Source organism: Lepisma saccharinum, chromosome 2, assembly GCF_977018435.1.
Source record: "Lepisma saccharinum chromosome 2, izLepSacc3.1, whole genome shotgun sequence".
In the NCBI taxonomy this organism is placed as follows: domain Eukaryota; kingdom Metazoa; phylum Arthropoda; class Insecta; order Zygentoma; family Lepismatidae; genus Lepisma; species Lepisma saccharinum.
In genome coordinates, this window is record NC_139230.1 from 23,583,652 (window position 1) to 23,610,357 (window position 26,706).

Here is a 26,706-nt window from a genome sequence, read left to right on the forward strand (position 1 = left end):
CTGATTAAATGTGGCAAAAAATTCCTTGTCGCTGGTCATATCACATGTGGCTGCTGAATCAATGTACCATTTGTCTTTACCTTTACCTTTTTCACTTGCTTCAAAACACAGAAAATGAACATTATCACAATCAGAACCACTTTCATCATCTCTTTTTTCACTTTCTTCAACATTACTCACCTGGTTTGCTTTATACACGATTTTCCTTTTATGTGCCTTGTACTTAAAACAGTCACGTTTAAAGAGACCTGACTTTTTACAAAAATAGCAGACACTTTTCACATTATCGAATTTTACTTTAAGAGCACTTTCTGAATAAACATCACTGTCAGTTTTGGTTTCCTTTCTTCCCTTATATTCATGTATGAGCTTCCCTTTCACCATTTCTAAAGTTAGGTCTTTACCGGTCTCGTCTCCAGTGCAGTAATTAGCATCTCGTAACTGTCCGGCAGGCTACACAACAACATTGCTACTTGCAAATGTTCCGCTAAATTTTCACCAAATGCTGCAAGTTGATCCACAATATCCAACAGTGCATTAATGTGCTGCTCCATGTCGCCATTTTCACTAAGCTGTAAGCGGCACAATTTCTTCAATAAATACACTTTAGTTGTGAGACTTGATTTTTCATGATACCGTTTCAAAGAATCCCAATATCCTTTCACTGTTTCCTGCTTTCTTACATGAACGAGTTGATCGTCTTCCAGCAAAAGTCCAATGGTGGCCCTAGCTTTTCCGTCTTTTTTCTTCCATTCCTCATCCGGTTCTTTCGGCTGCACACCCATCACTACATCCAACAATTCTTCCTTTAGAAGTAGTAACTCCAATTTGTGCTTCCACGTTTGATAGTTCCTGTTATGTAACGTCTGTATAGTCGATTTCACCGACGCCATTTTCACAGTCCGCATTCACACATGAACAGCCGCACTACCTCGTTTTCCTTATTACAACTGCTTAGACGTTTTCTCAGTGTTCTGGGTGTTCTGGGCCCATAACCTATGTTGGTTTAATAAAAGAACATCTACAGTTTATTCTGAGAAGTTTATTGTGCTTCTCACTCGGACACAAGTGCTACAAAAAAAAAAAAAATTCGAGAACCAAAACAGTTGAACATCGATAGTGCAGCTTTGCACAGACTACAATCTATGTAGTATATTAACTCTTGAATTCCCGTTTATACACTTTATATGTTTATTGACAAAAACACCCTACATATATTTCTAGACTAGCCACTAGGAAAATAAATTATGCTTGCTGGTGAATGTATTTGCATGGTTTAATGTGATTATCTGAGAGCATGTTTATACATCATTTATTTTCTTCAATGTATTGATATTTGGCTATGCTATTATTCTTTAGTTTATATATCATGTTCAGTATAACTAAACCACATCCTGATAAATCTAATGGAATTCTACTTAACCCTTAAATCCACCTACATAGTTAGTAACTACAAAAATGTCTATAGAATCCCTTGCCCAGCCTGGCACAGATGTGGATCGTAAGTGGAATTTAATTAAAGTGTGGGAGTAAACAAACTGACCTCATTTTGAGAACATCACCCATCAACTTGCTTGAGACTGATTATTCTCGTTAATGAAAGGTTGATTGATTGATTTAGTTTATTTTACTTCGCGTTTTGTGCCTCTGATCTAATTTGCGAAGATGGGGATGAGTGATGAAATTGATGAATGGACATTCACAAACAACCAAGCCCGATCGGGATTCATCGCAGCGCGATGTGCTAACCACTCGGCCACAGGGTCGGGCTCGCTAATGAAAGGGAAGGAATTTAAAATGAAAGTTTGGAGCAAGAAAGGTTAAGACAGTGGAGCAGGAGCTTAATAGAAGCTGGTGTCTGGATACTGTCAACAGGGTTCTCATGGAGGAGGTCAGCTCTTTTTAGATTGGGTAGGTATGCTCCTATGCATATACCTCAAGTCATGAATGTGGGATCATTCGTTACTGCCATTTGTATCTAGAATATGCATGTGGTCATCTGTCACTGTCTATTTTGTATAAAAATGTTGATGGAAAATAGTTCATTTTGAGCTCATTAGTAGGTTTGTTCTAATCGTTGCAAGTACTTTGAATATTGTAAATTCTTAGGAGAAGTAAATAAATATACAAAATTTTTCTACATGTCTCTTTATTAAAGTTTCCAATTTTCAACTATACCTCTACATATCAGTGGATGTGTATCAAATCTCTTTATTTGCCTTGGGATATGTACATATTTCATTAAATTATACTGCTGTGTGAAATCGGTATTTCAACATTCACTCCAGTTACCAAAATCTTCATGGATACTTAGTGAAGCAGTTTGTCTGTAAAATAAAAAAAAAATATTCTAATAATTAGAACATAGTAAGAAAGTCCACATGTCATCTGCTTACCACTTTCCTCCACACTAATTAAATATTATAAATAAATACGAGGTGTGGCTAGAAAAAACCGGACTGTTGCTACAAAATCTTTTATTGGTTATTTTGCACAATACGAACATTATCCCATTCAAAGTACTCCCCTGCACTATCGATACACTGCTACATATGAATCATCCATTAGTGGAAGCAGTGCTGTAAATTACTTTCTGAAACAATGTTCATGACCTCCATCGCTTTTGTTTTCACAGATTCTACGATTGTAAATCTGGTCCCTTTCAGTGCTGATATGACCTTTGGGAATGACCTTTGGGAATAAAAAAAGTCACAAGGAGCAAGATCCAGTGAATAGGGTGGATGTTCTAACACTGGGATCCCATACTTGGCCAAAAAAGCATTGACTGACAATGCTGTGTGGGCAGGAGCATTGTCCTGATAAATAATCCATGACTTCCTTTTCCACAAATCAGGTCGTCATCTTCTTACTCGCTCATGAAGGGTCATCAGCACCCAATTCGAATCAATCCACAGACATTTGCAATCAGTGGCGGTCCCTCCATGGAACAGAGGGAACAGGCTGTTTCCTCCTACTTATCGCCCATTGAAGCTATTTTAATTATATATATTAACATAATAAGAACACTTCTTTCTCCCGAAATCAACATGCTGAAGAAAACTTTCACCGTGACTGGACGTTTGTTTACTTCACCTACCCTCATCGTTCCACCCTTTAGTGCCTGACGCCGAGTATTTCCGACCACGCACGAAGGTAAACGATCCTCATGGTCCCACTTCTCACCAGGGAAGCTGAACACTCTAGCTGTTCCCTACGAGAGACAGCGAATTTGTTTTCCTTCGAGTTTTTGCTATGTGCTAAAGTTGAATTGCATCGTAGTGATAGTTTTGAGTGTAGTAAAGTCTATAGTTTCCTAATCTCATTGCAAAATTGCGTCTGACATTCATAACGAACTGGAAAAATCTTCTACAGTTAATCGTCTGCTAAATGCCTTGGCTAAATGCTGCGAAATAGCTTCCGAGGGAACAGCTTGCATCCACCTGTTTCAACAGCCCCAAGACCAGGCGCACGCAGAGGCAGGACAAGAAAGTGAATGTTGCGAGTGTAGGGTTGAGAATGTTGTATGATCGACTGGCTGAAGACGAAAGCCTTTAGTTCATTGAACTTTACAGAAAATACAGCAAACCAAGACCTACCCTAACCGAATTAAAAACAAAAACGAAATCGTACACAAGGCATTTTATAAAAAGTTACTACAACTCTGTAAAATGATTAACTGGATACTCTTCCAGTGGCAAATTATTGTTGTCCTTGTTTGTTCACGAGAAGCGAGTTTGGAACAGTTCGGGTTTTTTCACAATTTCTACAAATTTAGCGGACATCATGAAAAAACTCGGCCATCTGAATGCCATCATTGCATTGAGGACGTTTGAATTACAAGAATGCTCAACTCTACAAAAAAGTCAACTTAATCTACAAATAGAGAGATGAAGCAGGTTTCGACAAAACATTTTTTTTCTCTCTGATCACTCATAAATTGCTTTTATTATTATTTTCTTTGTTGCTCATCAACAATTTTGTTATTAATGTTATTTTTTACATTATAGTATCATATTTGCTTTAACATTGTTATTGTCCAAATTTTAACGTGTTTCATATATGTTACTTCTGACAATTTGTAACATCTGTATCGTATGCTTATTTGGTCAGGAGGGGTGCCAACAGGGGGGATTATGGCGCAGGTTGCGCTATCGAGATTTTGGGGGGGTCCCTTCAAATAATATAAAATCCAACATTTATATCTTTTTCCAAAATATATGTAAAAATTTTACACCTTAAATGCACCATATTTAATCCATTACATGAAGAAAGGAAAGTGTTTAAGGGTATTATCAAAGGGGGGGGGGGTGGATATCCAACTCTAGGTCTTAGATTATTGCGAGTATTTTAGTTAGAGGGGGATTGAGCCTTAAATTGAGGGCAATTATACAATTATTGTGTATTACTATTGTCTTAGACAGACTATTGCAGAAATTCTGGTGTGGAGATTGAGAATTAATTTTTTGGATGAGGCATAATCCACTCTTCAATATCAACAGTAAGTCTAAAATTGGCATGGAAACTTTGGCATGGAGGGGATGCGCCATTGGCCTTGGGGGGGGCACCCCTGTATTAAGTTCATTTCAATAAGTGTTGAATTTTACTTGGTCTACTGTATTATATTACGACGGGTATGGGAGGGGAGGGGCCAAATGGAGGTCACCTGTTCCACTATCTGATTTAGCACCACACGCCACTGTTTGCAATGTTTGATTCCGTTTTTGATGTGCAAGGCCATCCAGGATGCAAGACGTCCGCGATCACTTCTCATCGCTATTTAAACCTTTGAAACCACTCAAACACTTGAGTGAGTGATAAACACTTATCTCCGTACACTTCCTTCAACAAAACATAAGTTTCTATGGTGGATTTTTCGAGTTTCATAAGAAACTTCACATTGATACGCTGTTCCACTTTCACACTTAACAGTTTTCTGACGGAGCACAGATGTACGGTTCACTTCGTCTGCAAGCTACAGCGGAACTGAGTGCCACGCACCCTGGGCAATCACACAGTCAATAGGCAGGATCCTTGACATGCTTGCCATTTGTCGACAGCAACATCAATCCATTTTTTTTTCTAGCCACACCTCATATATGTGATTTTCCACTCATTAGCATATATAGAATAAGACCAGGCAAGAATTTTTGCATTGTGGGGATCGGATGGGCTGTTCATGATGCAAATAGACAAGTTCCAGTTTGGTCATAGCAAAACAAACTGAGGCCCTTGAGACCATAAGAAGGAATAATGCTAGGTTTTACATTGTTGAAGTAAATTAATAATAAGGTATTAGTGAATCACTTCTGCACATTCATATCTCCATATTGTGCATCTTTTATCTCTGAGAAGAAAAAAATCTGAACAATTGTGGAAATTGAAGATTTGAAACAGCTCTAAGACTACTAAATAAAAACAAACATCCATTTTTACACCAATCCCTTTGTTGAATCGTTCTTTATGTATAAAGATGATTCAAACTAACAAACATGTATGAATAATTGCTTTAGAACCAATACCTGAAAAATGCCTAATCTTCCTCCATTTACCTACCCTACAAATTCCATTTTAAATTTGAATAGTTGAAATAGAGAAATGAAATGTTTAGTGGTAGTTAAAGCAATGGGAATCATCCATACATACTTATTTCTGACATAAAAAGCAGACATGAACAGAACCTTTATCCTCATTATCTATATCTGTGCAAGAGCTATCTGCTTATCACGCACAAGAGGAGCAACGAATAAAAAGAACAAGAGCACAAAATGTTGTTGCAGCCTACCATGACACTGAGCATTAATACTAACTCAATGGCAAAACCAGAGTAGTGTATGCAGTAGACAATGCAGGGCAATATGGATTTACCCTCTCATACCCAACCCTGTCTTGCACCGAAGAAATATTTTTGGGTGATGCCATAATAATGTGAAACTTGTGCATCGACAATAAAACATCGACTGTTTTGGGAACTCAGGAGACAATGCTGCAACAGAGTGTACAAAGAAGTTCAAACAATGATCACTTGTCTAGTTGAAACACCACATATGAAGTTGCAATATTGTAAAACGGATGTAAATCATAGAACTGATGAAACGATGCCTCAAAATGGAGTGAGTAGCTGTCGAACAAACAGCTAGATTCTACTGATAACATTAAAAATATATCACCACGTGATGGAAATAAAACACATTCCCCACATTCCCCTACTTAACAATACATAACAATTCAATAAATAAACAAGTAAACTTCACTTATAAATTAGGACTGGATCCAACTATATTTAGATATTTTTTTTTATACTTGACTTAAATATACAGAGCATTCCCTGACATTCGCTATGAGACTCAGAGGCAAGCGGCCCGGCTACAGAGTTTGTCTTTCCCTGTGAACAGGGTCCGCGACAGTCGCTAGAGTCTGCTATTAAAATTACAGTTTTCATATTGTGTACTAACCTTGACTACAGAAAGTGTTGAAAATGATGTCCCTCTGATACAACACATTCCTGGCATCTCCGAAGGAAATTGGCATTTACACGTGTAAGTTCGTCTACTGTAATTCTCCTGTTTTCTCATACAATACTCTCTTTTAACTCACGGATGGTGTGCAGATTGTCTTTGTATACTTTATTTTTTTGGATTTCCCCATTTTTCTTTCCACTTTTATTCAGAACTGACCCTGTTACTCTAAACTTGTTTATGAGGTTTAATATAGTGGTCCTATGTTAAACGGGAACACCAGGAAATTTCGTTGCAAAACGTCGTCACACTTCTCCACAATTCCTTTTTCCGAAGCAACACTCAACAAGATAAATCCTTTGTTGTAATGTAAACTTTTGTGGTGCCATTAAGCCACAATCTTCAACACATGGACACGACACAACACAACTTCCGAGGGAGAATTATACTGGCATCAGCCTGCAACGTCAACAGAAAGGGAAAAAGAGTGAAAAAAAAGAAAAAAATAGACTGTAGCGTGCAACTGTCATGGACCCCGTTGACCAGGAAAGACAAGCGCTGACATCGGGCTGCTTGCCACAGAGTCTCGTAGCGAATGTCAGGGAATGCTCTGTAGTTTGTTTAGAGGCAGAGTGCATTAAGTGGCAGATCATCAATCTCAAGACCAAAGTTCCCAGATTTGAGTCCCAGCCTGGACATGGGTGATATTTGTGATATTTCATTTAACCACCACTAATATTCAATGTTGAAATTAGCCACAAGTGGAAGAAAAGTAATGTAAAATAACAAAAATTCTAAAGATTGGCCTAAATAATTTGTTGGAATAATTTTAAATTGACCAACGAAAGTACATTTGGAAGTGTAATATTTTACCTGTTGCCTGGATGTGGTTTCATTACATGTGTATTTAACAGAGGTGTCAAATACTGATAAACTTTTGCATATGATCTGCACAGTTCACGGTGATACAGTTTTTGATCCAAGTCAATCAACTGTCCATTCACTGTTAATGCTTCCTCACATCTGAAAACACAAAAGCAATTACAAAACTGACAGTTGTAATCATGTAATTTAACTTCTATTTGAATGCAATAAAATATGTGTTTAGAAAGATAGAACATTAAACAGAAGAAATTCTACTGACTCTATAACTTTTGGATTGAATTGTTGTTAGTCCACTCTATGCACAGATAGGATAATTGAGATGGGACCTGAACCACTATGTGCCTCCACCAGTATTGAATCTGGGACCACTTGATTACAAGGTGATGACGTTACCACTACGTCATAAGGGAGGCTATAACTTTTCATATATAGTGCAACTGCTGTGTTGTAAACACATTGGTTTCCCAGATCAGAAGTACACTATATTGCCAATAATGACCGGGCACCCCCTGAACATAAGGAGGATGACCCATACATAATCAATACACATCATGAGTCACTGGAATGACTCATGAAGGACAGTGAGTGTAACTACCAGCAGTCAAAATGAGCAGATGACGCAAGCTGAATGAGGCTGAACGGGGTATGATTATAGGCATCCACCGATTCTGGCATTCCATCCATGAGATTTTGGACAGGTTTCAGATATCATGTGCAATGATGTAGTGGTGAAACGGAAACATGAGGGTGTGAAAAAAACCCACATGAAACGAAATCATAACTGAAACCTGGGAAACCAGAAAAAATTAACCAATAGGGATCAGCAAGTGCTCCAACATGTAGTGAAGCCAAAGCTGCAGGCTTCATTGGAGACTGTGGCTGCAGACTTTTGAATGCATCGGAAAATGATGCCAGTACTTGTACCATCTGGCAAGAAGTTGTGGCACTGGGGTTCCATGGGAGAGCTGCAGTGCATAAGCTAATAATTACAACCTGAACATGACACTTCAATTACAGTGGGGCAAAGAACATCACCAGTGTTACCTAGGACAATGGAAAAACATCATGCTACATGTTGTAGTGATCTGATGGATGTGGCAAATGACTGAGAAGCGATTTTTACTGAAATGTATTGGGCCCACCGTGAAATTTGGTGGGGGTTGAATCGTGGTATGGGGCTGTTTTAATGGTATGGTGTTGGTGCCATGATTTTGGTGTCTTGAACCTTGAATGCCGATGCATATTCTTCTTCTTCTAATGCTGACCCAGCCAGAGGCAGGAAATGACGAAGGATGATGATGATGATTTCATGCTGTCTGGCCTCTCACATTGAAATTTAGTTTTTAATAATTCAAAACACTCCCTAATAAGATCATTTATTGTTGGATTAAGTGGAATATCTTGAACTAACTCAATCCTTCCTCCAATTGTGCTGCTGGAATTCTTCCTTCTCTTCCATAATCAAATGAATAGTCATTTTCTGAGGAGTGTTGACTGATCTGTTTGACCCTCTCCCCCTCTTCCACCTCAAAGTGCCCATAAATGATAGAGGGTATTCCTCTTCCATAAATCTTATAAAAAGTATACATGGCAAGATTGTAAAACCAAAGTGCTAGCAAGTTTTTTAAAAAATCATATTGTCACTTAGACAATCTCCGAATATGCTGAAGACACTGTGTGGGAATCCTGGATGGATTAAGAAATAAGTAGTAAGAACATGTATTTAAACCAAAACTTGGTTGTTCAATTGTAGTTTTACTGCATAACCATGCATGAAACCTTCCGAATTGAAAGCATTTTTGTGCCATTACCAGCAAACATTAAGTACTCATTCCATACCTGCAGATATTGCTTTATAGTAATACATTGAAGTATTTATAGTATAGAAGATTGAAATAGGTTCAATAATATATACTATATTTCATGTAGCCAAATTAATAATTATTATATGATTAAATCCTCATTTAATATGTTTAAATCAAGCAGGAAATATTGAATTCAATTAGACATAATTTAATTATTGCTTGAAAAAAATCATAATTTCTCAGTTGCTGAATGTCGAAATGTGTTTTTGCCTTTAACCTAGATATCTTACCTTCTACAGAAATTTCTGAAGCAAAGCCTGAGCTTGTTTTGGTGAGAATTAGGGTAAACTTCACCATTTCTAATGTTCGATAAGAAAACTTGAGCAACTTCAAGAGGTCCTTGGTTCACAGTTGTACCTTCAGAGATAAAATAGCTGTATTAGAAATCACTTTCACATAATATGGACTTACCTTCATGTATTCATTTTCGAATGTCCAATTATGAATGTAACCTATCCACTATGTCTATGGAATGAATGAATGAATGAATTACTTAATTAATTAAATTTTTTGGGGTGCATCGGCACATTAGGCCATTTTGCACCCTTCAGTGTATGCAGGGAAGAATCTCTTATCTAAAACCCTTACTTCAAAATTAAAAAAGGGTGTAAAACACCCTTTGAGATAGGTTAAAAATGTAGGTTGTAAATGGACCTGCATAGGACAAACACAACGCATTAAAATTAAGGATAGTTTAAAAATATCTCAGAAACAGTGGAAAAGACCTGTTCTTCTCAAAAATCTGAAAACATTGGCTAAAACACTGTCATTGTCTCACAATATAGATGACAAATCATTGGGAAGGCTAAAACCCTGTCTGAGATAATTAATTGATTGATTTGGTGTTTTAAGTCCACTTTATGCACAGTAAGGCTAATCAGGACTGAATCTACAGTTTAAAGTGGGATCCAAAAAACTATGTACCTCTACCAGTTTTCCAACCTGGGATCCCTTCATTACAAGGCAACGATGCTACCACTGCACCATCGGGAAGGCTCTCTGAGGTAATTAAAATTGGCACATTTGACAATAATGTGTTGAACACTTAAAATTACATTGCAAGTATGGCACAATGTATGGTCCAGCTCTTGCAGCAAATGACCGTGCATTAGATGGCTGTGTCCAATACGCAGTCGGGTAACAACAAATTATCATGAGTGTGATGGGACAAGGAATTTCATGCACCTATGGTGGGGTTAAGAGCTTGAAGCTTGTTCCTTTTTACCCCATCCCACTCTTCCTACCACGTGTCTATAAGGCAGCAACAAAACACATTCTGCAGGTCGCTAGCTGGCAAAAGGTGAACAAGAACATTGCCATCTGCATCGGCAGACTTGGCAGCAGCACCGACTGCTTAGTCCCCCTGTGAGCCCATGTGACTAGTGACGTAGCAGAAGTGAACAACAGCAGTGGCACATAAGGACACGAGCCATCCCAAGATGTGCTACACTAATGGATGCCAGGAATTTGGCGATTCCAGAGTCTGAAATACGCTGGTTGAATCAGTGTAGACAAGGACTTTCTTCAGACCATTGACATTGGCAAAGTCCAGTGCCTTCAGAATGGCATACAACTGTATAGATGGAACAGGCAGTATCTAACAAGTAACTGGAACTTTGAGAATCTAGGATGAAATTGCAAAAAACTGATTCATCTGTCTTGGACCCATCCATATAAAACATGTTAAAATTGGGGTACTGCACACAAAGCTCTAAAAACCTCCGCTGGTATTTGACTGTTGGTGTTTCTGCTTTTGGGAGGGCACTTAAAAACATGTCAATGCAAGCTGCAGGAAATTCCCAAATTGAGAGAGGCAGTAGGAGTGGAGAGACACCAAGAAGATCACTGTCAACACCAAGTGCTGACAGGATCTCGTCTGCATGAACACCAAATGGTCTAGAGGCACGTGGATGTAGCCAGTACAGAGCCAACCTTCTCTTGGCGGAGATGATCTGATACGATGGATGCAAGGGCATGGAGCGAAGGTGACAGCGACGGCTCTGATGCCTCAACATACAGACTCATGACTGGGCTCATACTAAATGCACCAGAACACAAACGAATACCAGCTTGACAGTGTCAAGAATTTGAAGCTGAGATGGACGAGCGGATGAATACACAATACATCCATAGTCGAGCTTCGACCAGATAAGGGAATGGTACAGGTGGAGCAGTATCATGCTATCAGTACCCCAAGATGTGTGAGCTAAAATGCGTAGAAGGTTGAGAACTCAGAGACAAGAGAACTTTAGCTGGTGAAGGTGAGGTTACCAGGTTAATTTCTTATCAAAAATGAGGCTGAGGAATCGAACCTCATTCATGAAATGCAAGGATGATCTCCCCATGTATAGGTCAGGATCAAGATGTCAGGTACATTGATGACAAAAATGAAAGCACAAGGATTTCTCAGATGAAAAGCTGAGATCAATTTGGGAGGACCATTCAACCAAACGGTTTATGATCCATTGGAGCTGGCCAGAAGCTGACACGAGTTTCCGTTGAGTGACAAAAGATCGTGAGGTTATACACATAGAGGAAACCATGTACAGGGGAAAGAATGTTTGCCATAACACTGTTCACTGCTATGGCAAATAGAGTCACGCTAAGTACACTGCCCTGCGGGACACCATTCTCTTGTTGATGAAGATCCAAAAAGCAGTTCTAACACGTACGCAGAAAGAGTGATCAAATAAAAAGTTCTGAATAAAATACACCATTTGGCAACAGACACCCCAAGAGTGGAGCTGATTGATTATACCAAATCGCCATGTTGTGTCATAAGCCTTTTGGAGGTCCAAGAAGATGGCAACTAATGCTCCTTGTTCAAGAAAGCATCCTGAATATGAGTTTCCAGCTGAACCAGATGATCCAACGTGGAAAAGTTGGAGTGAAATCCACATTGAAAGTTGTTAATGTGCTCCATTAATTTGCACACACAGCTGTTGAACAAAGTGAGAAGGAAAATCTTAGCTCTACTGGGCACATGACGCAGCATCTTGTAGTGGATCCTGTTCACTCAAGGAGCTGTATTCTTTGAATCATAAAGCACCTTATCGGACTCTGATTCAGTGAATGGAGAGTTGTAGGGCTCAGTAATTTTCCGAGCTGGAAGCATCAGAAAACTGCATGGCCAGGATATTTGCTATCTCTCCACAATCAGTATACAATGTCCCTAATGCTGTAGTGCACTCAGGGGAGATGATGCACCACCCTGGATGTGACACACCTTAGTTCCAATGGCTTTCGATAAAGCCTGCCTGCTTCATCAGAGATTTGCCTGCTTGCTGGCTCAGATGAGCCAACAGGCACACTTAATGCAGAACTGCTCAAGGTTCGCGGACATTGTGGTTCCTCTTGAATCAGTCTAGAGCACGATTACAGTCCTTGATGGCTGCACTGATCTCTGCAGACCACCAGAGGACTTGGCGTTGCTTTGCAGGTCTACTGGGATGTGGAATTGAAGCATGTTCAGCGTCAAGGATGCATACACTATGCCTATGGTTTAGAAGTGAGAGTAACATGTTCTGAAGACTTTGTTTTTAATTCGGTAAGTGAAGAATTGTGAGTCTTTGAACATGTTTGTTTTGTTATTTCATTTATTTCCTTAATCCATCCTCCATTCTATCATCATTATTGTTTCATATATAGCGCAGTGGTTGCGTCTTCGCCTTGTAATCAAGGTGTCTGGGGTTCGATACCCGGTGGAGGCACAAGTGGTTCGGATCCAACTTTAAACTGTAGGTCCAGTCCCGATTAGCCTATCTGCGCATAAAGTGGACTTAACACTAGAAGGACAGGGCCCGTCATTTTGATGGGTGTAATTTTGACAATGTTAATTTTGCTCCACACCTTCCATGTTCTGTGACTTTTAACAAATATTAGTGCTCTACTCTTGTGTAAAAAGTTAAACTTTTATCTTATGTGTGAAGGCTACTACATTGGATTACTACTATAAGTACGATCACCAGTCATTTTGACGGGTACAGTTCTTAGGTAGATAAATCTGTTAGCAATAGTGTATTCTAAGTGTGAGTGAACCTTATTTCATCTTTGCTCATTGTTGTTTGTCTAAGGGATGCATTTTCAATTTGAATGTTAATTCAGGTAGGTCAACGAATTAGCTTACAGTAAAAAATTTGCAAACTCTATTCGCTTACTCTATTTGGCTCTGTGCAATGTTCTATGTTGCCTGAACGTGGCTTACTGGATCGTGATGTACCTCATTATCTCCGTGACTTGTCAGATGTCTAATCTGAGGGATAGGACAATATTTATGAATATGATGAGTGCAGAGTAGATAATGACAATGCCGGAATAGATGTTCGTTACATACTACTTACGAACTTGTCTATATTTATTCTTCAGATGAAGATGTGCAAGATGATGATAATACATGTGACTGTCGGCAGATTGATGTTTCCTCCTTTATTGATTTTTATTGTTTTTTTTGTTTATATTACTTCGCTTTTGTGCAACTTTTGGCTAATTGCGAAGATGGGGATGAGTAATCATATGATGAAATTGATGAATGGACACTCATAAACATCCATGCCAAGGCTGGGATTCGAACCTGGAACCCTTGGTGTCGTAGCACGATGTGCTAACCACTACGTCACAGGGGCTGGCGTTTGCTCCTTTCCAAGTGAGTGTTCGTGTATTTCTAATTTTCGTGATAGAATAGCATAATTATGTTTTTGAAAAGCTCCCACCAATGAAAAAAGCATACCTAGTCTAAATGGTAAGAAAAATGTTTCTACAAACACAAAAACTTAAAAATAAATAAAAATATACCATAAGTAAATAAATAAAATACACTCATAAATAAATAAATGAATAAATGGAATAAATACAAGAAATACACATACACACCATGATGTTAACAGGTGATCTATTTATATATTTTTGTACAGAACATATTTAATTATAATTTTGACAATGTTAACTTCACGTCTTCCATGATTTAACTGAATGTGAATAACATGGCCCTTCTGACCAGACATTTTGTTCCTTTTCTGACCCTCTATTAGCCGCTGCAGGAGGCAGAATTTGTAATGACTGTTTACAATGATGTGAAAATAAAAAAATAGAGAAACACAGGTGTTGTTTTACTTTCAGAATAAAAGCAGTGAATAATATTGCATGGAAAAACTGTACCCGTCAATTCCCCTCCCCATTTATAATTGTTTAAAAATGTTTGCAAGGTTACAAAGTGATGCAATGAAAATATTATAATAACTCACAACTGTTTGATGAAGGTATCTTGTAAGTAGGATCCTTTATGAAAACAAAAACATGGCTAATTGAAAACCTCTAAGAGGTTTCTTTCTAAATTTAGAAAATGTGAATGAAAATATATTACAAAATGTATAAAATCAATATTTGCTGCTTACCAATACAACCTTGCAACACCATCTGTAGCATCTTGGTATCTGGAGGACATCGAGTAATTGTTTCAGACAATTCCTTGGTCTTTTTCTGTATGTCTTCAATGGCCACTTCAATTGGACAAAGGATAATCTGCAAAATTTATTAGTATAGTGTCCTAAATTGAAAATGGAATTAAATTGATCTGTATGATAATCAGATTTTATTACATCATCAAATGAATATCATAAGAGCATCACACACGTAATTTTACATTGCTACTATAAAGAGAAACAGTGCATTTGTGCATTTTTGATATATAAGAAGAGTTTACTTCCTTGTTAAAATAGTGTGTTTCAAATTTATTTGACGAGTCACTTCAATATGTATAATCAGTACTGTGGTGACCGTAATTAAACATTAAATTATTTTCCATCCACCATGACCTCACTCACTAGTAAAGTGTGCGAGTGAGTGAGAATTGCATCACCAGTGCATCCATCATTCAGAAATCGTGTGCAAACTGGCTTCCCGATAGATGGCTATCAAATCGAGAAAGAGCTTGCGAACGTGTCTTTTCATTCCCTGAGGTACATGAAGTTTCTTCACTGGAAACCATGAATCAGTCTCTCTCTCTCTCTCTGTTGTCCTGGATTTTTGTATGTGCGTATCTACCAGTGTACTTCCCCTCCAATACTCGCCACTGCCTGCAACAAACAGGCTTATCGCTATGCATGTGGTAAGCTTGGAAGGAAGATGCCACTCGAACTAGCAGACATCAAGCTCTTGTTAAGTAGTTTTCAGTGTGGCATTAAATAGAAACAGGCAACAACATTTTTCTTGCACAGTTTAGTTTTTCAGATTTTTCCATTCCTTAAAACTTCAGTTTTGTAATTGCTTGAGAATAAAACAACTTACTTGTAGCTTCATTGTAGTATCAGCGTTGCGCTTATTATCTGGTTGATTATTACGACATACTAGAGGATGATGAAAAAGGCACTTTTGATGCAATTGAAGAATGTAAGTATAGTGACGTATCGATTGTTAATATATATTTCATATCAGTGTAGTTTGAGTGTGGAGGAAGTGAATGTGGGAATGAATGCCTGTCTTATTTTGCCGAGTAGACAAAAGTTCCTTTCTATAAAACTATATTTATTGTCAGGGCAAAAACTTAAAGTAAAATAGGAATTCTTGGCAGCATAATTTTTAAAAGGGACTGTTGATTAATGTTAAAATGGATTGTTAAAATGTACCTGATACAATATACATCATATATTATAGTATTTTGTGTGTTTAAGCTGATTGAGGAAATATATACAAAGAGAATATTTGTTAAATTTAATCACAGTTTATCTGCATTATACAGGGTGTATCAAAAAGAATCATCCGATTTCGAAAGGCTATATTTAGGAAACCAATGAACATAGAATCTCGCAGCAAGTTGTACAATACATGTTGTAACATCAAGTTTTACTTACACTAGGTTTTGATTTGTTGCAGGTAAGTGCTTTACTGGTACAGCTCAATCTTTAGTCCACATCAGTAAGGCAACCCAGCAACAGGAAGCATTCTGCGTTCTCCACTTCAACAAATGTGAGTCCGTTACAGCTGTGCAGCGTGAGATTCGTCGTCACCACCTACTGCTCACAGTATTCGACATTGCACAGTTGTAACAAACTCACATTTCTTGAAGTGGAGAACGCAGAATGCTTGCTGTTGCTGGGTTGCCTTCTTGATGCGGACTAAAGATTGAGCTGTACCAGTAAAGCACTTACCTGCAACAAATCAAAACCTAGTGTAAGTAAAACTTGATGTTACAACATGTATTGTACAACTTGCTGCGAGATTCTATGTTCATTGGTTTCCTAAATATAGCCTTTCGAAATCGGATGATTCTTTTTGATAAACCCTGTATATATATATATATATATATATATATATATATATATATATATATATATATATATATATATATAGTTATATCGGACTCTTGTGCTGAGGGTCTATTCTTGTACTAAATCAAAAAAATTACATCTTCACTTTTTTCTTTTTCCATAACTATAGCTTAATATTATCTTGCAGAATCTCTGAATTTTGAGCTTTTAAATAGGATATGGCCTTCTCTTCAATTACAGTCAAAGAACGTGGGCCACTTGCCGCTATACTTGTTGTTTAATAATAATATGTACCCATGTTTGTTAAGATTTACATGCAAGTCCTATTACAATAAACAGCCAAATTTGAAAAGAGATTCTATGGGCTTTGCATACAGTTATTTCAGCCCACTTATATTTCAATCCAAGGTAGTGTTTGTGGCAGGTCTGTATGAATGATGGGAATTGTGTCTTTATTTCTTATGTCCTATGGAACTCGCTAAAGCAGGATACCAGACAATGTCCAATCTTTTGGCCACTTCCATTACGCACACCTGTGCAGTTAGGATATGTAGTTGTTTATGAGCCAGAAGTATTTCTAAGGACCTAGTTTTTCCAGCTTCTTAAGAATTTGTTGTAGTGGATAGTTTTGGTTTTACAAAGATAAAGTACCATCCCCGTTACAAAAGGATGCTAGTAGAGCATAGAGACCCTACACCCTTGTTACTCATTAGTTATTATGACCAATTTATTAGTCATTCTAATAAGATGGCATCCACCGTTAATAATCTGATAACAAAAACACAACCTAATCCTTACAGTTTACATTCTAAGTGTAAAAAAATCTTACCACAGTAACCGAATACTATGTGCTAGTCGCAAAATATAAATAAACAACACAGAGAAGAAGCAAACTACACTAAAATCGAGAAACATTGGCACCAGTAAAGAAAAATTCGAGCCAAGTGGGGAAAACATTCAAAACACTATTCTGCCAAAAGAAAATGACGAAAATGGACAACAGTGTATCACTCCCACAAGAGATATCCTACTAAGTGAAAATAATAACATTCAGTGTGGTAAACAATCTTTGTGCCAGTCTACGGACAGAGCACAAAAATGCATCGAGCAATCAGCAACACCTTCTAACAAGAAAATTCAAGAAAACACGAGGAAACCAGACCGGAAAATACAGATGAAAAACTGAGGGGAAAAATTATGGATCTTGAATGTGAAGTGTTATCATTGAAGGAAATTATTCAACTGTTGCATAGTGATGTTACCAATGCAAAGAAGGAAAATGAGCTACTGAAGAAAAAGTGCAATACTAGAGGCAGATAATGGAAAAACCAAAACTTGGAGTGAAGTTGTGAGCAGAGGAAAGAAACAGTGTCGTAAAAACGAAGAACAAAACGTCAATTTGGGGTGCAAGTTACAAAATATGTTCAGTGTACTTCAAGATCAAGAAAACGAAAAAGGAAACGTTTACTTGGGGTGCGAACTACAGAATAAGTCCAGTGTACGTCAAGACCAAAATCAGGATAAGAACTGCATCTCCTGAATTCTCAAAGAGAAATGCAATTTCAAGCAACAACCAAACGTGATCAATGGACTGGGAGAAGAAAAGAAAATCAAAGCAAATAAGAAAACAAAGAATGCAAAACCCAAAGTACTGATATTAAGTGACAGTCATGGAAGACTGTGAGATAAGTGGCATTGTAAAACCAAGTGCAAAACTAAAAGATGTTTTAGATGATTGTAAGAAATTATGTTCAGACTTTACTAAGGAGGATAATATTGTGATAATTGGTGGTACAAATGACATAGCGTAGAATGAATCAGAGGTGTATTTGCGGGAACTAAAAACAAAACTTGCCATCCTGAAGAACACAAATGTGCATGTAATACAAATTCCTGTAAGACATGACCTCCCAGAATGATCAATAATAAACAAGGAGATTAAGAAGACAAACAGACAAAATGAAAACCTCATTAATGAAATAGACTATGCAAAGGTAATAAAAGCAAATAACAACAGAGAAAATTTCACCATGAATGGCTTACATTATAATGTAAACGGAAAAAGAAATTTGTATCAGTTCATAGCTATAAGTATTGCAAGTAATCAGGAAAAAACATAATGTCTGAGTCAGTACAGAAACTGACTCAGTCATCATTACCATTTACACAAAGCAGGTTAACCATACCACAATGCAATAGTAATTGTATTATGCTACTTCACCTAAACATAACATCTCTTAGAAATAAGTTAGATGAGTTAGAAATAATAATTGGGGAAATAAAACACAGCATTTTAAGTATTAATGAGCATTGGCTAAGGGATGGAGAATTACAAATGTATTAACCACCAGGTTTTAGGCTTATGACTGGTTACTGCAGATCGAGCATGAATCATGGAGGGGTATCATTATATATCAATGAAAATTTAGATATTAATTTCTCAGTTTTAGATGTCAGTCAGTTTTGTGTAGAATGGTGTTTTGAAGTTGTTGCGGTACTATTACCATATTTAAGAATAATTGTCATCTCCATTTATCGAGCACCCGAAAGCAGTATAGATTTTTTTTATTGGGCACTTACAAAACCTTATCTCACACCTTGATAAAGAATTTAGTAAACACAAAATAATAATTCTTGGAGACATCAATATTGATATCCGACATGCCAGTACTAAGCAATTATACCTTCTGAATATGTTAAGATCACTCGACTATTATTGTGCAAATGATAAACCAACAAGACTAGACTCATGTTTAGACAACATTTTAACAAATTTAGATAAAGCTAGTTATGAAATTGGAATATTTAATGGATTATACTTATCAGATCATAAAGGCCTGTTGAAAGTAAATACTGATATGCCTCTGAACAATACACATACCCAGATCAAGTCTGCTAGATTAATTAATGATGACAGATTGAATACACTGAGAAACAAACTAATAGAAATTGATTGGTTTTACTTAATTACTTCTTGCGCAAATGTAGACAAGGCATTCAACAATTGTATCAACACTATTTCCAAAATATACAATGACTGCTGCCTCAGAGTTCAGCAAAACGAAAACAAAGCACGTAGGTGAATGGTATACTCCCCAATTAACTCAATTAAAAACACAGCTCATGATGTATTACTATGGATATAAAAATAATAAGGTGGATAAGGCTAGATATCTGAAAATTATGAGCATTTATAAATCAAAAATAAAAGAAGCCAAACTTGCCGCAAACGATCACTTCATTAATAATTCAAATGATAAATGTAAGGCAGCTTGGGATATTATTAAAACTGAGCTAGGCAAAGTGAAGTACAAACCAAATGAGAATATCTCAATTACCAAAGACGAATTTAATTACTTCTTTGTCAAGTCTGAAAATGGTGATCCCACAAAGATCAATGCTGCAAAAGATTGTATCCACGGTGATGTAAATGGTGTACCAATATCACATGACAATAGTAGTAATCTGCCTAGATTCAGATGGTATGAAGTTAAGCCAATGGATATTATTAAAGCAACACAAAAATTAAACAATTCAAAATCAGAGGATTTCTATGGTTTATCAAACGTTGTTATAAAAAGAATTATTGACGTTATGCAGTACCCACTTACTACTCTTATTAATTGGATGTTTGACAGTGGGTGTTTCCCTACATGTCTCAAAGTCTCACTTGTTGTTCTAATACATAAAAAGGGAGATAAGTCCAATCCAAGTAATTACCATACAATATCACTTGTGCCTATTCTATCAAAAATTATAGAACACTGTGTACATATTCAGCTAGATGAGTATTTTTCAAATAATAATTTATTCACAAATGCTCAGTATGGTTTTAGAGCTCATTCATCTACCACAAAAGCAAATGAAAGCATTGTTGCAACATTACTGAATGCTTTTCAATCTAAACTTTCTGTGAGTGCAACACTTATTGATTTAAATAAGGCTTTTGATTCAGTTTCACACCAAATGCTGATGAAAAAAGTACACTCTTATGGTATCCTAGAAGCTGAACTCTCTCTCATAAAATCGTATCTATCAAATAGACAGCAGATGGTCAGTATAAATAGTACACAATCAGATCTCCTAAATATTGAAAGTGGAGCCCCCCAAGGTTCTGTTCTTGGTCCTTTCCTTTTTAACATTTATGTAAATGATCTACCCAGCTTCATACCTCATAAAACAGTTTTGTATGCAGACAATACTACTTTCCTCACAATTGGCAATAATAAATACATACTTGAAGAACTGGATGAAGAAGTAGAAGATGTGTCCACTCTCTGGTTTGAAACTAATCAATTGACTAATCAAAATAAAACAGAGAAAATATTATTCACCCTAAATAAGGACAATGAATGAATGTACCTCAGTAAAGCTTCTTGGTCTACATCTAGATTCAAAATTATCCTGGGATGTGCAAACAAACAAATTATGCTGCAAACTGGCCAGTCATCTTTTTATTAAATAAACTTAGATCCTGTGTAAGTGAAAATTTATTGGTACAATCTTATTATGCTTTTTAATAGCCATTTAACATATGGGGTTTTATTATGGGTAACTCGTCAACTGCTGGCAATGTATTTATTTGGCAGAAAAAAGCAGTAAGAAATATGGCTGGAATATTCAACCAATCTGTTTCATGCAAACCTCTTTTCAAACAATATAAAATAATGACTGTTCCATGCCTATACATATTTAGCTGCCTAATGTTTATCAAACAAAATGTTCATAAATTCAACATAAGACACTCTGTACACAGACACAACACAAGATTCAGTTATAAGTTGGACACACTACCAACCAGCCTAAGCAAAGTACAAACTAATTATAAACACATGGGAATAAAACTCTTCAACCAGCTGCCAGGGACAGCCCACTATGCACCTCTTGAAAAATTTAGAAGGGTGCTGCAAGACTGGCTAAGAGAAAAGGTTTTCTACTCAATAGATGAATTTATTCTGCACTCAAAAGAAGATTTAAATTTCTAGAACTTTTAATATATGCAATACTATCCTCTCCATACTCACCCTATATAGTACTTATTATTTATGTAGGCTTGTTTATGCTATTCTTGTATTGACTTTTATATTTAGATATATATATGCTATTCTTGTATTATGTCTTATATTTGTATGTTTATACTATTCTTTTATTATGTTTTATATTTGTACCAATGACGACATCTATTGTATTATTGTAATCCTTAATGATGAATAAACATATTGATATTGATATTGATTCAGAACCTGCTGTTTTCAGTGTACACTGGGCTTACAGTTGCACAGTTTTAACATGAGCTATTAGGTGCGCTTAGTATTAATAGTATGTCACTTAAAGATGCATGTATAGTCACTGACACTTCTGTGACTTTCAATGGGAGCACTATAATCCAGAAGTGTCAGGTACAAATATTTCACAAAAAGTTCCTTGAAATGTTAATTCCTGATAAAATTTTCAAAATATCCAAAAATAAATAGTTGTCAATTCACTCATTCTGACTTACATTTTGAATTCACCATAAGTAGGGACATGAAGTTTTTGTTATATTTCCCCTGCATTTCGATGTTAAAAAAAAGGGCTGATATTTTTTAAAACACAAGAAAATGATAGGAGAAGAAATTTATTGTGATTGAGAAACAAGTACATACCTTGGCTATTTTTCAACGTAGTCACCATTAACCTCCAGACATTTCTGATAGTGTGGCACAAGCTTCCGTATACCCTCTGCGTAAAAATCTGCTGCCTGAGAGTGCAGCCAGTCCAGATTGATTGATTGATTGATTTAGTTTATTTTACTTCGCGTTTTGTGCCTCTTGGCTAATTTGTGAAGATGGTGATGAGTGATGAAATAATGAAATTGATGAATGGACATTCACAAACAACCAAGCCTGAGCGAAATTCAAACCCGGGATTCTTGGCATTGCAGTGCAATGTGTGCAGCCAGTCCAGAACTGATGACTTGAGCACGTCACTGCCATTGAAACGCTTCGATGCAAGCCACTTTTTCAGGTGAAAAAAAAGAAAGAAATCACTGGGGGCAAGGTCAGGGCTATAAGGGGGATGATTCAATAGTTCCCATCGAAATCTTTCAATTGTCTCAACAGTACGAGCAGCTGTATGTGGGCGGGCATTGTCATGGATCAGAATTATTCAGTGTTTTGCAATACACCTCTGCTGTAATTGTTTATCCTGGTTCCAAGAATTCCACAAAAATCACACCCTTTTGGTCCCAAAACACGGTTGCCATGATTTTGTGAACTGATGGTGATTGTTTGAATTTCTTCGCTTTAGGATAACCAGAGTGCCGCCATTGCATTGACTGCCGCTTTGACTCCCCAGTGACGTACGATATCCACATTTCATCCCCCGTCACTATGTGCAAAAAGAGGTCATCCCATCTTCCCCCCAGCGGTCCAAAAAATCACGTGCAGCTGTCCTTCTTTGCTCTTTGTGAGCGTCTGTCAGCATTTTTGGTTCCCACCTTGCACCCAGTTTGTGATACCCCAGGTTGTCAGTCATAATTCGATGCACTGTTTTCGTAGATGCTTCTGGAAACTCTTTGGTGAGTTCGGATATTGTAAACTGGTGATTGGCATGCACTTTCTCGTTAACACGTTCCACCAGGTCATCCATCTGAACACTAGGGCTTCCGCTACGCTCATCATAATAGACATTTGAACGCCCTTCCCGAAACTCTCTGCAGCATTGCCTGACCTTCCCTTCACTCATCACTGTCGGTCCATAAATGGCACACAAGTCCCGATGGATGTCAGCTGCATTCTGTCCTTTGGCGTTCAGAAATCGTATGACAGATCTTACTTCACATTTCGCAGGATTTTGTATTATGGCAGCCATTTCACCTTACTGCTACTCGCATGTACGGAAAACCCCATTCTGACGATTCTATCTCGGTTGCAAGCACAGAATACTAGGGCATGCTCCTGCACATGCTCAGTTTCATCAGTGTTGCCAACCCCGCATAAAATATTATCGGCCCTTTTTTTTTTACATGTGCCTCGTATTTTATACTGCAATTCAGTGTCATTTTTTGCTGTTTCAGACAAAATTCAATGTTATTAATTTAAAATCGGTGACATTTTTACATGCATTTTTACTGTTCCGTCTATGCTTAAGATTTTCACATTGCTTTAGTTCTGGAAAATTGAGACAAATTTTAGTTTTAAGAGCAAAAAAAAAATTCAAGGCTTACCCTTGTGAGAAATGACCAAATTTCTTCCATTTGGAAAACTATTTCATCTCATCAACCAGTAAATATGAAATGTTTATTGAATGATATCACCAAATCTATAAAAATAGTCACTTTCCCCAACAATGCCAAGAAAATCCCTCTGCAAAATCAAAATACCATCTTGTGTACACATACACATCCTCCCTTCTCCTGCCGAAACACAACAGGTGCTTCTCCCTTCCTAATAAATTTCCTTTCTGGGAAGATCCCCCCCTGAATGAATTCTATTTCAGGAAGAGGTTAAACACTGTCAGTCATGTCTGCGCCAAACTGCAATAAATGAAGCACGACAATTTATATTGAATCAAACATTTACCATCTAGATTAGAAACGTTAGATCAAATAGCACTTCAGGTAGTTCTTTTTTAAAAATAGAAGTGTTATATTGCATTTTGCAGAGTTTTTCATGTTAAAATGCAAAATTCGGTGTTATTTTTTAAAATGGCATAATTCGCGTTATTTTGTAATTCCGAAACATCGAAAACTTACCTCCTTAACTTACCCAAATGCATTTTAAACACTTCATTTTGCTTTCCTCAACTTTTTGGTGTTATCGTTAAAATGAAAACTTCACGTCCCTAACCATAAGTCATAATCAATAATTCACACATAATTCATTCCATAATTCATTCTTATGGTTCTAATATTTACTACAACAAAAATAATTAAGTGCATTCCAGAGTACTTACTTCTTCTTTTTGCACAATTGGTATCCTTGTTTTGACATATGGAAAGTGGCTCAAAGTGGTCAAAATTGTCTTGCGTTTGTACTGCTCATGAAGTTTGCCATGTGTTCGCCCATCTATTGTGAACGGAGTTGCATACACAAACTTATCTACAATAAATATTATTTAGAACATTATTATCAAGTCCAAAAATGTACATGATAAAAAGAACATAAAATAATAAAAAAAACTGGAAATCTACACAAGACTAAAAGTAAGTTCGCACAAACTTAATTTTGTATCTTGACATAATATTCAACAATTATTTTTTCAAAGTACCTGAGTCAATCATGGAAATATAAAAGCCATCAACATCTTCAATCCTCATTACCTTCTGGGGTTGTTCCTGATTTGATATTTTAGTAGTGTAAAAGAGTAGCACTTAGGCCCATCAACAGTGAAAATAACCAATTATGAATGTATTTCTTTAAAATTTATAATGGGGTGCTGATCAGTCCTTAGCTTTGCCCTCTTCCCATTTTCCTATTTTAAGAATTATTTTTTTTTGTTTGAAAGCTACATGTTTCTATATGTTTGTTACCAAAAATCAAATCAGTGGTACTAATGGAAGTATTTCTTTTCAGGTGATTAGTTGAGATGGCAGGGCAGTCAGTCAAGTTCAGTGATCTTGAGAGCAGAGCAGTGATCAAGTTCCTCTTTCTCCAGGGAAAGTCTGCAAAAACCATTTATGATGAGATGCTACAAACATGCCCATGCCATGCTACTCTTAAGAACTTCAATTTCAAATTTCAAATTAAAATTTTGGGTGCATCAGCACTAAGGCTATTTTGCACCCGTTACACTATGTGGGGTCCAGTCCCTTATCAGAACAAAAATAAAATTGTGTCTGGTTAAACCTTGGTTAAAAGCTGAGGCTGTAAAGAGGCACTCAGCACATATAGTGACAAAACACAGGACAACACACAGAATTATACTGGCCATAGAGCCAGTCGCCAGAGCCTCATTTGTCAAATGCAATCCAGGGTGTACTGTTAAGAACTGGATTGTCAAATTTAGGACAGGACATTTTGTCACTGAAGATGAATCCCATCGTGGGAGACCCTCCATAGTGATTGTGCCCGAAACAATTGAACAGGTGCATGAAATGATTCTCGCAGATCGACGATTTTCTGCTAAAAAAGATAGCAGAAGACCTAGGTATATCCCGTGAATGCGTTGGAGTCATTATTCGTCATCATCTTCACATGACAAAACTGTCGGCCAAGTGGGTGCCGAAATGTTTGCATGCCGACCAAAAGCATGCAAGGGTGACGTTTTGAGAGATGTTTTGAGCAGGACGGCAATAATTTTGTGGAACATTTAGCCATGGAGGATGAAACATGGATCTATTTGTATGATCCAGAGACAAAAGGCCAATCAAAAGAATGGCGTCACAGTGGTTCACAGAGACCAAAAAAGTTTTGTGTTCAAAAATCAAGTGCAAAATTTCTTGCCATCGCTTTTTGGGATAGGGTAATCTTTGTTGATTATATACAACAAGGTCACACCATTACTGGGGCTTACTATGCTTCATTACTGGACAGGCTTCTCTCAGAGCTAAAAAATAAACGTTGTGGAAAGTTGTCTCGAAAAGTTGTCTACCTAGCAATGTTGCAATGCAAAAATTGGCTACGTTAAGGTTTGAAACCTTGGATCACCCACCCTATTCACCTGACCTGGCCCCATCGGACTACCACCTATTCCCAAATTTAAAGAAACACTTGAAGGGACAAAAATTCAGCAACATTTCGTATGCAATTGTAGCTGTAAATGCATGGTTTGACACCCAACCTAAAGAATTTTTTGTAGATGGCCTAAACAAAAGGTGGCCACGGTGGCTCAGTTGGTAACGCATCTGACTACCATGCTAAAGGTCCCAGGTTCGATCCCCGGCCGATTGAAATCCAGGAACGTTTCTAACATTGGAAGCGGCCCCGGCGCCCACCCAGCATCGAATAACATGGGTACCTGGGGGAAACCCTGGGGGTAAAGGCAGTGAGGGGCGAGGTGCTGATCACATCACCCCCACTCACGACCGGATCAAGAAAGTGTGGGGTGTTACCCCCACACCCCTATACGCCTTCATGGCGTGGTGCTAAGCACAGGGGAACACTTTACCATTTTTTTTGCCTAAACAAACTGCAGGGCTGCAGCAACAAATGCATCGAATTGAAGGGAGAGTATGTTGAATAAGTCCTTCATAAAACTTTAACTTTGTCTTTTTTCTTAGGAAAGCTAAGGACTTATCAGCACCCCCTCGTACATTAC

General features: G+C 37.3%; 1 protein-coding gene across 3 annotated transcripts in view; it reads right to left on the reverse strand.

Moving 5' to 3' along the window:
• Positions 1-2,191: 2,191 nt before the first annotated feature.
• The window catches only part of LOC145984375 (dedicator of cytokinesis protein 7-like), a 138,746-nt gene continuing 114,231 nt past the window's right edge, over positions 2,192-26,706 (reverse strand). For all 3 annotated transcript variants that reach the window (XM_083118035.1, XM_083118037.1, XM_083118036.1), the window contains 5 exons: positions 24,403-24,548; positions 14,596-14,722; positions 9,436-9,562; positions 7,329-7,478; positions 2,192-2,327 (listed from right to left, as the gene is read on the reverse strand). In XM_083118035.1, coding sequence (XP_082974161.1) covers positions 2,273-2,327; positions 7,329-7,478; positions 9,436-9,562; positions 14,596-14,722; positions 24,403-24,548 — 605 coding nt within the window. In that variant the 3' untranslated portion in view covers positions 2,192-2,272. The remainder of the gene's footprint in view (positions 2,328-7,328; positions 7,479-9,435; positions 9,563-14,595; positions 14,723-24,402; positions 24,549-26,706) is intronic.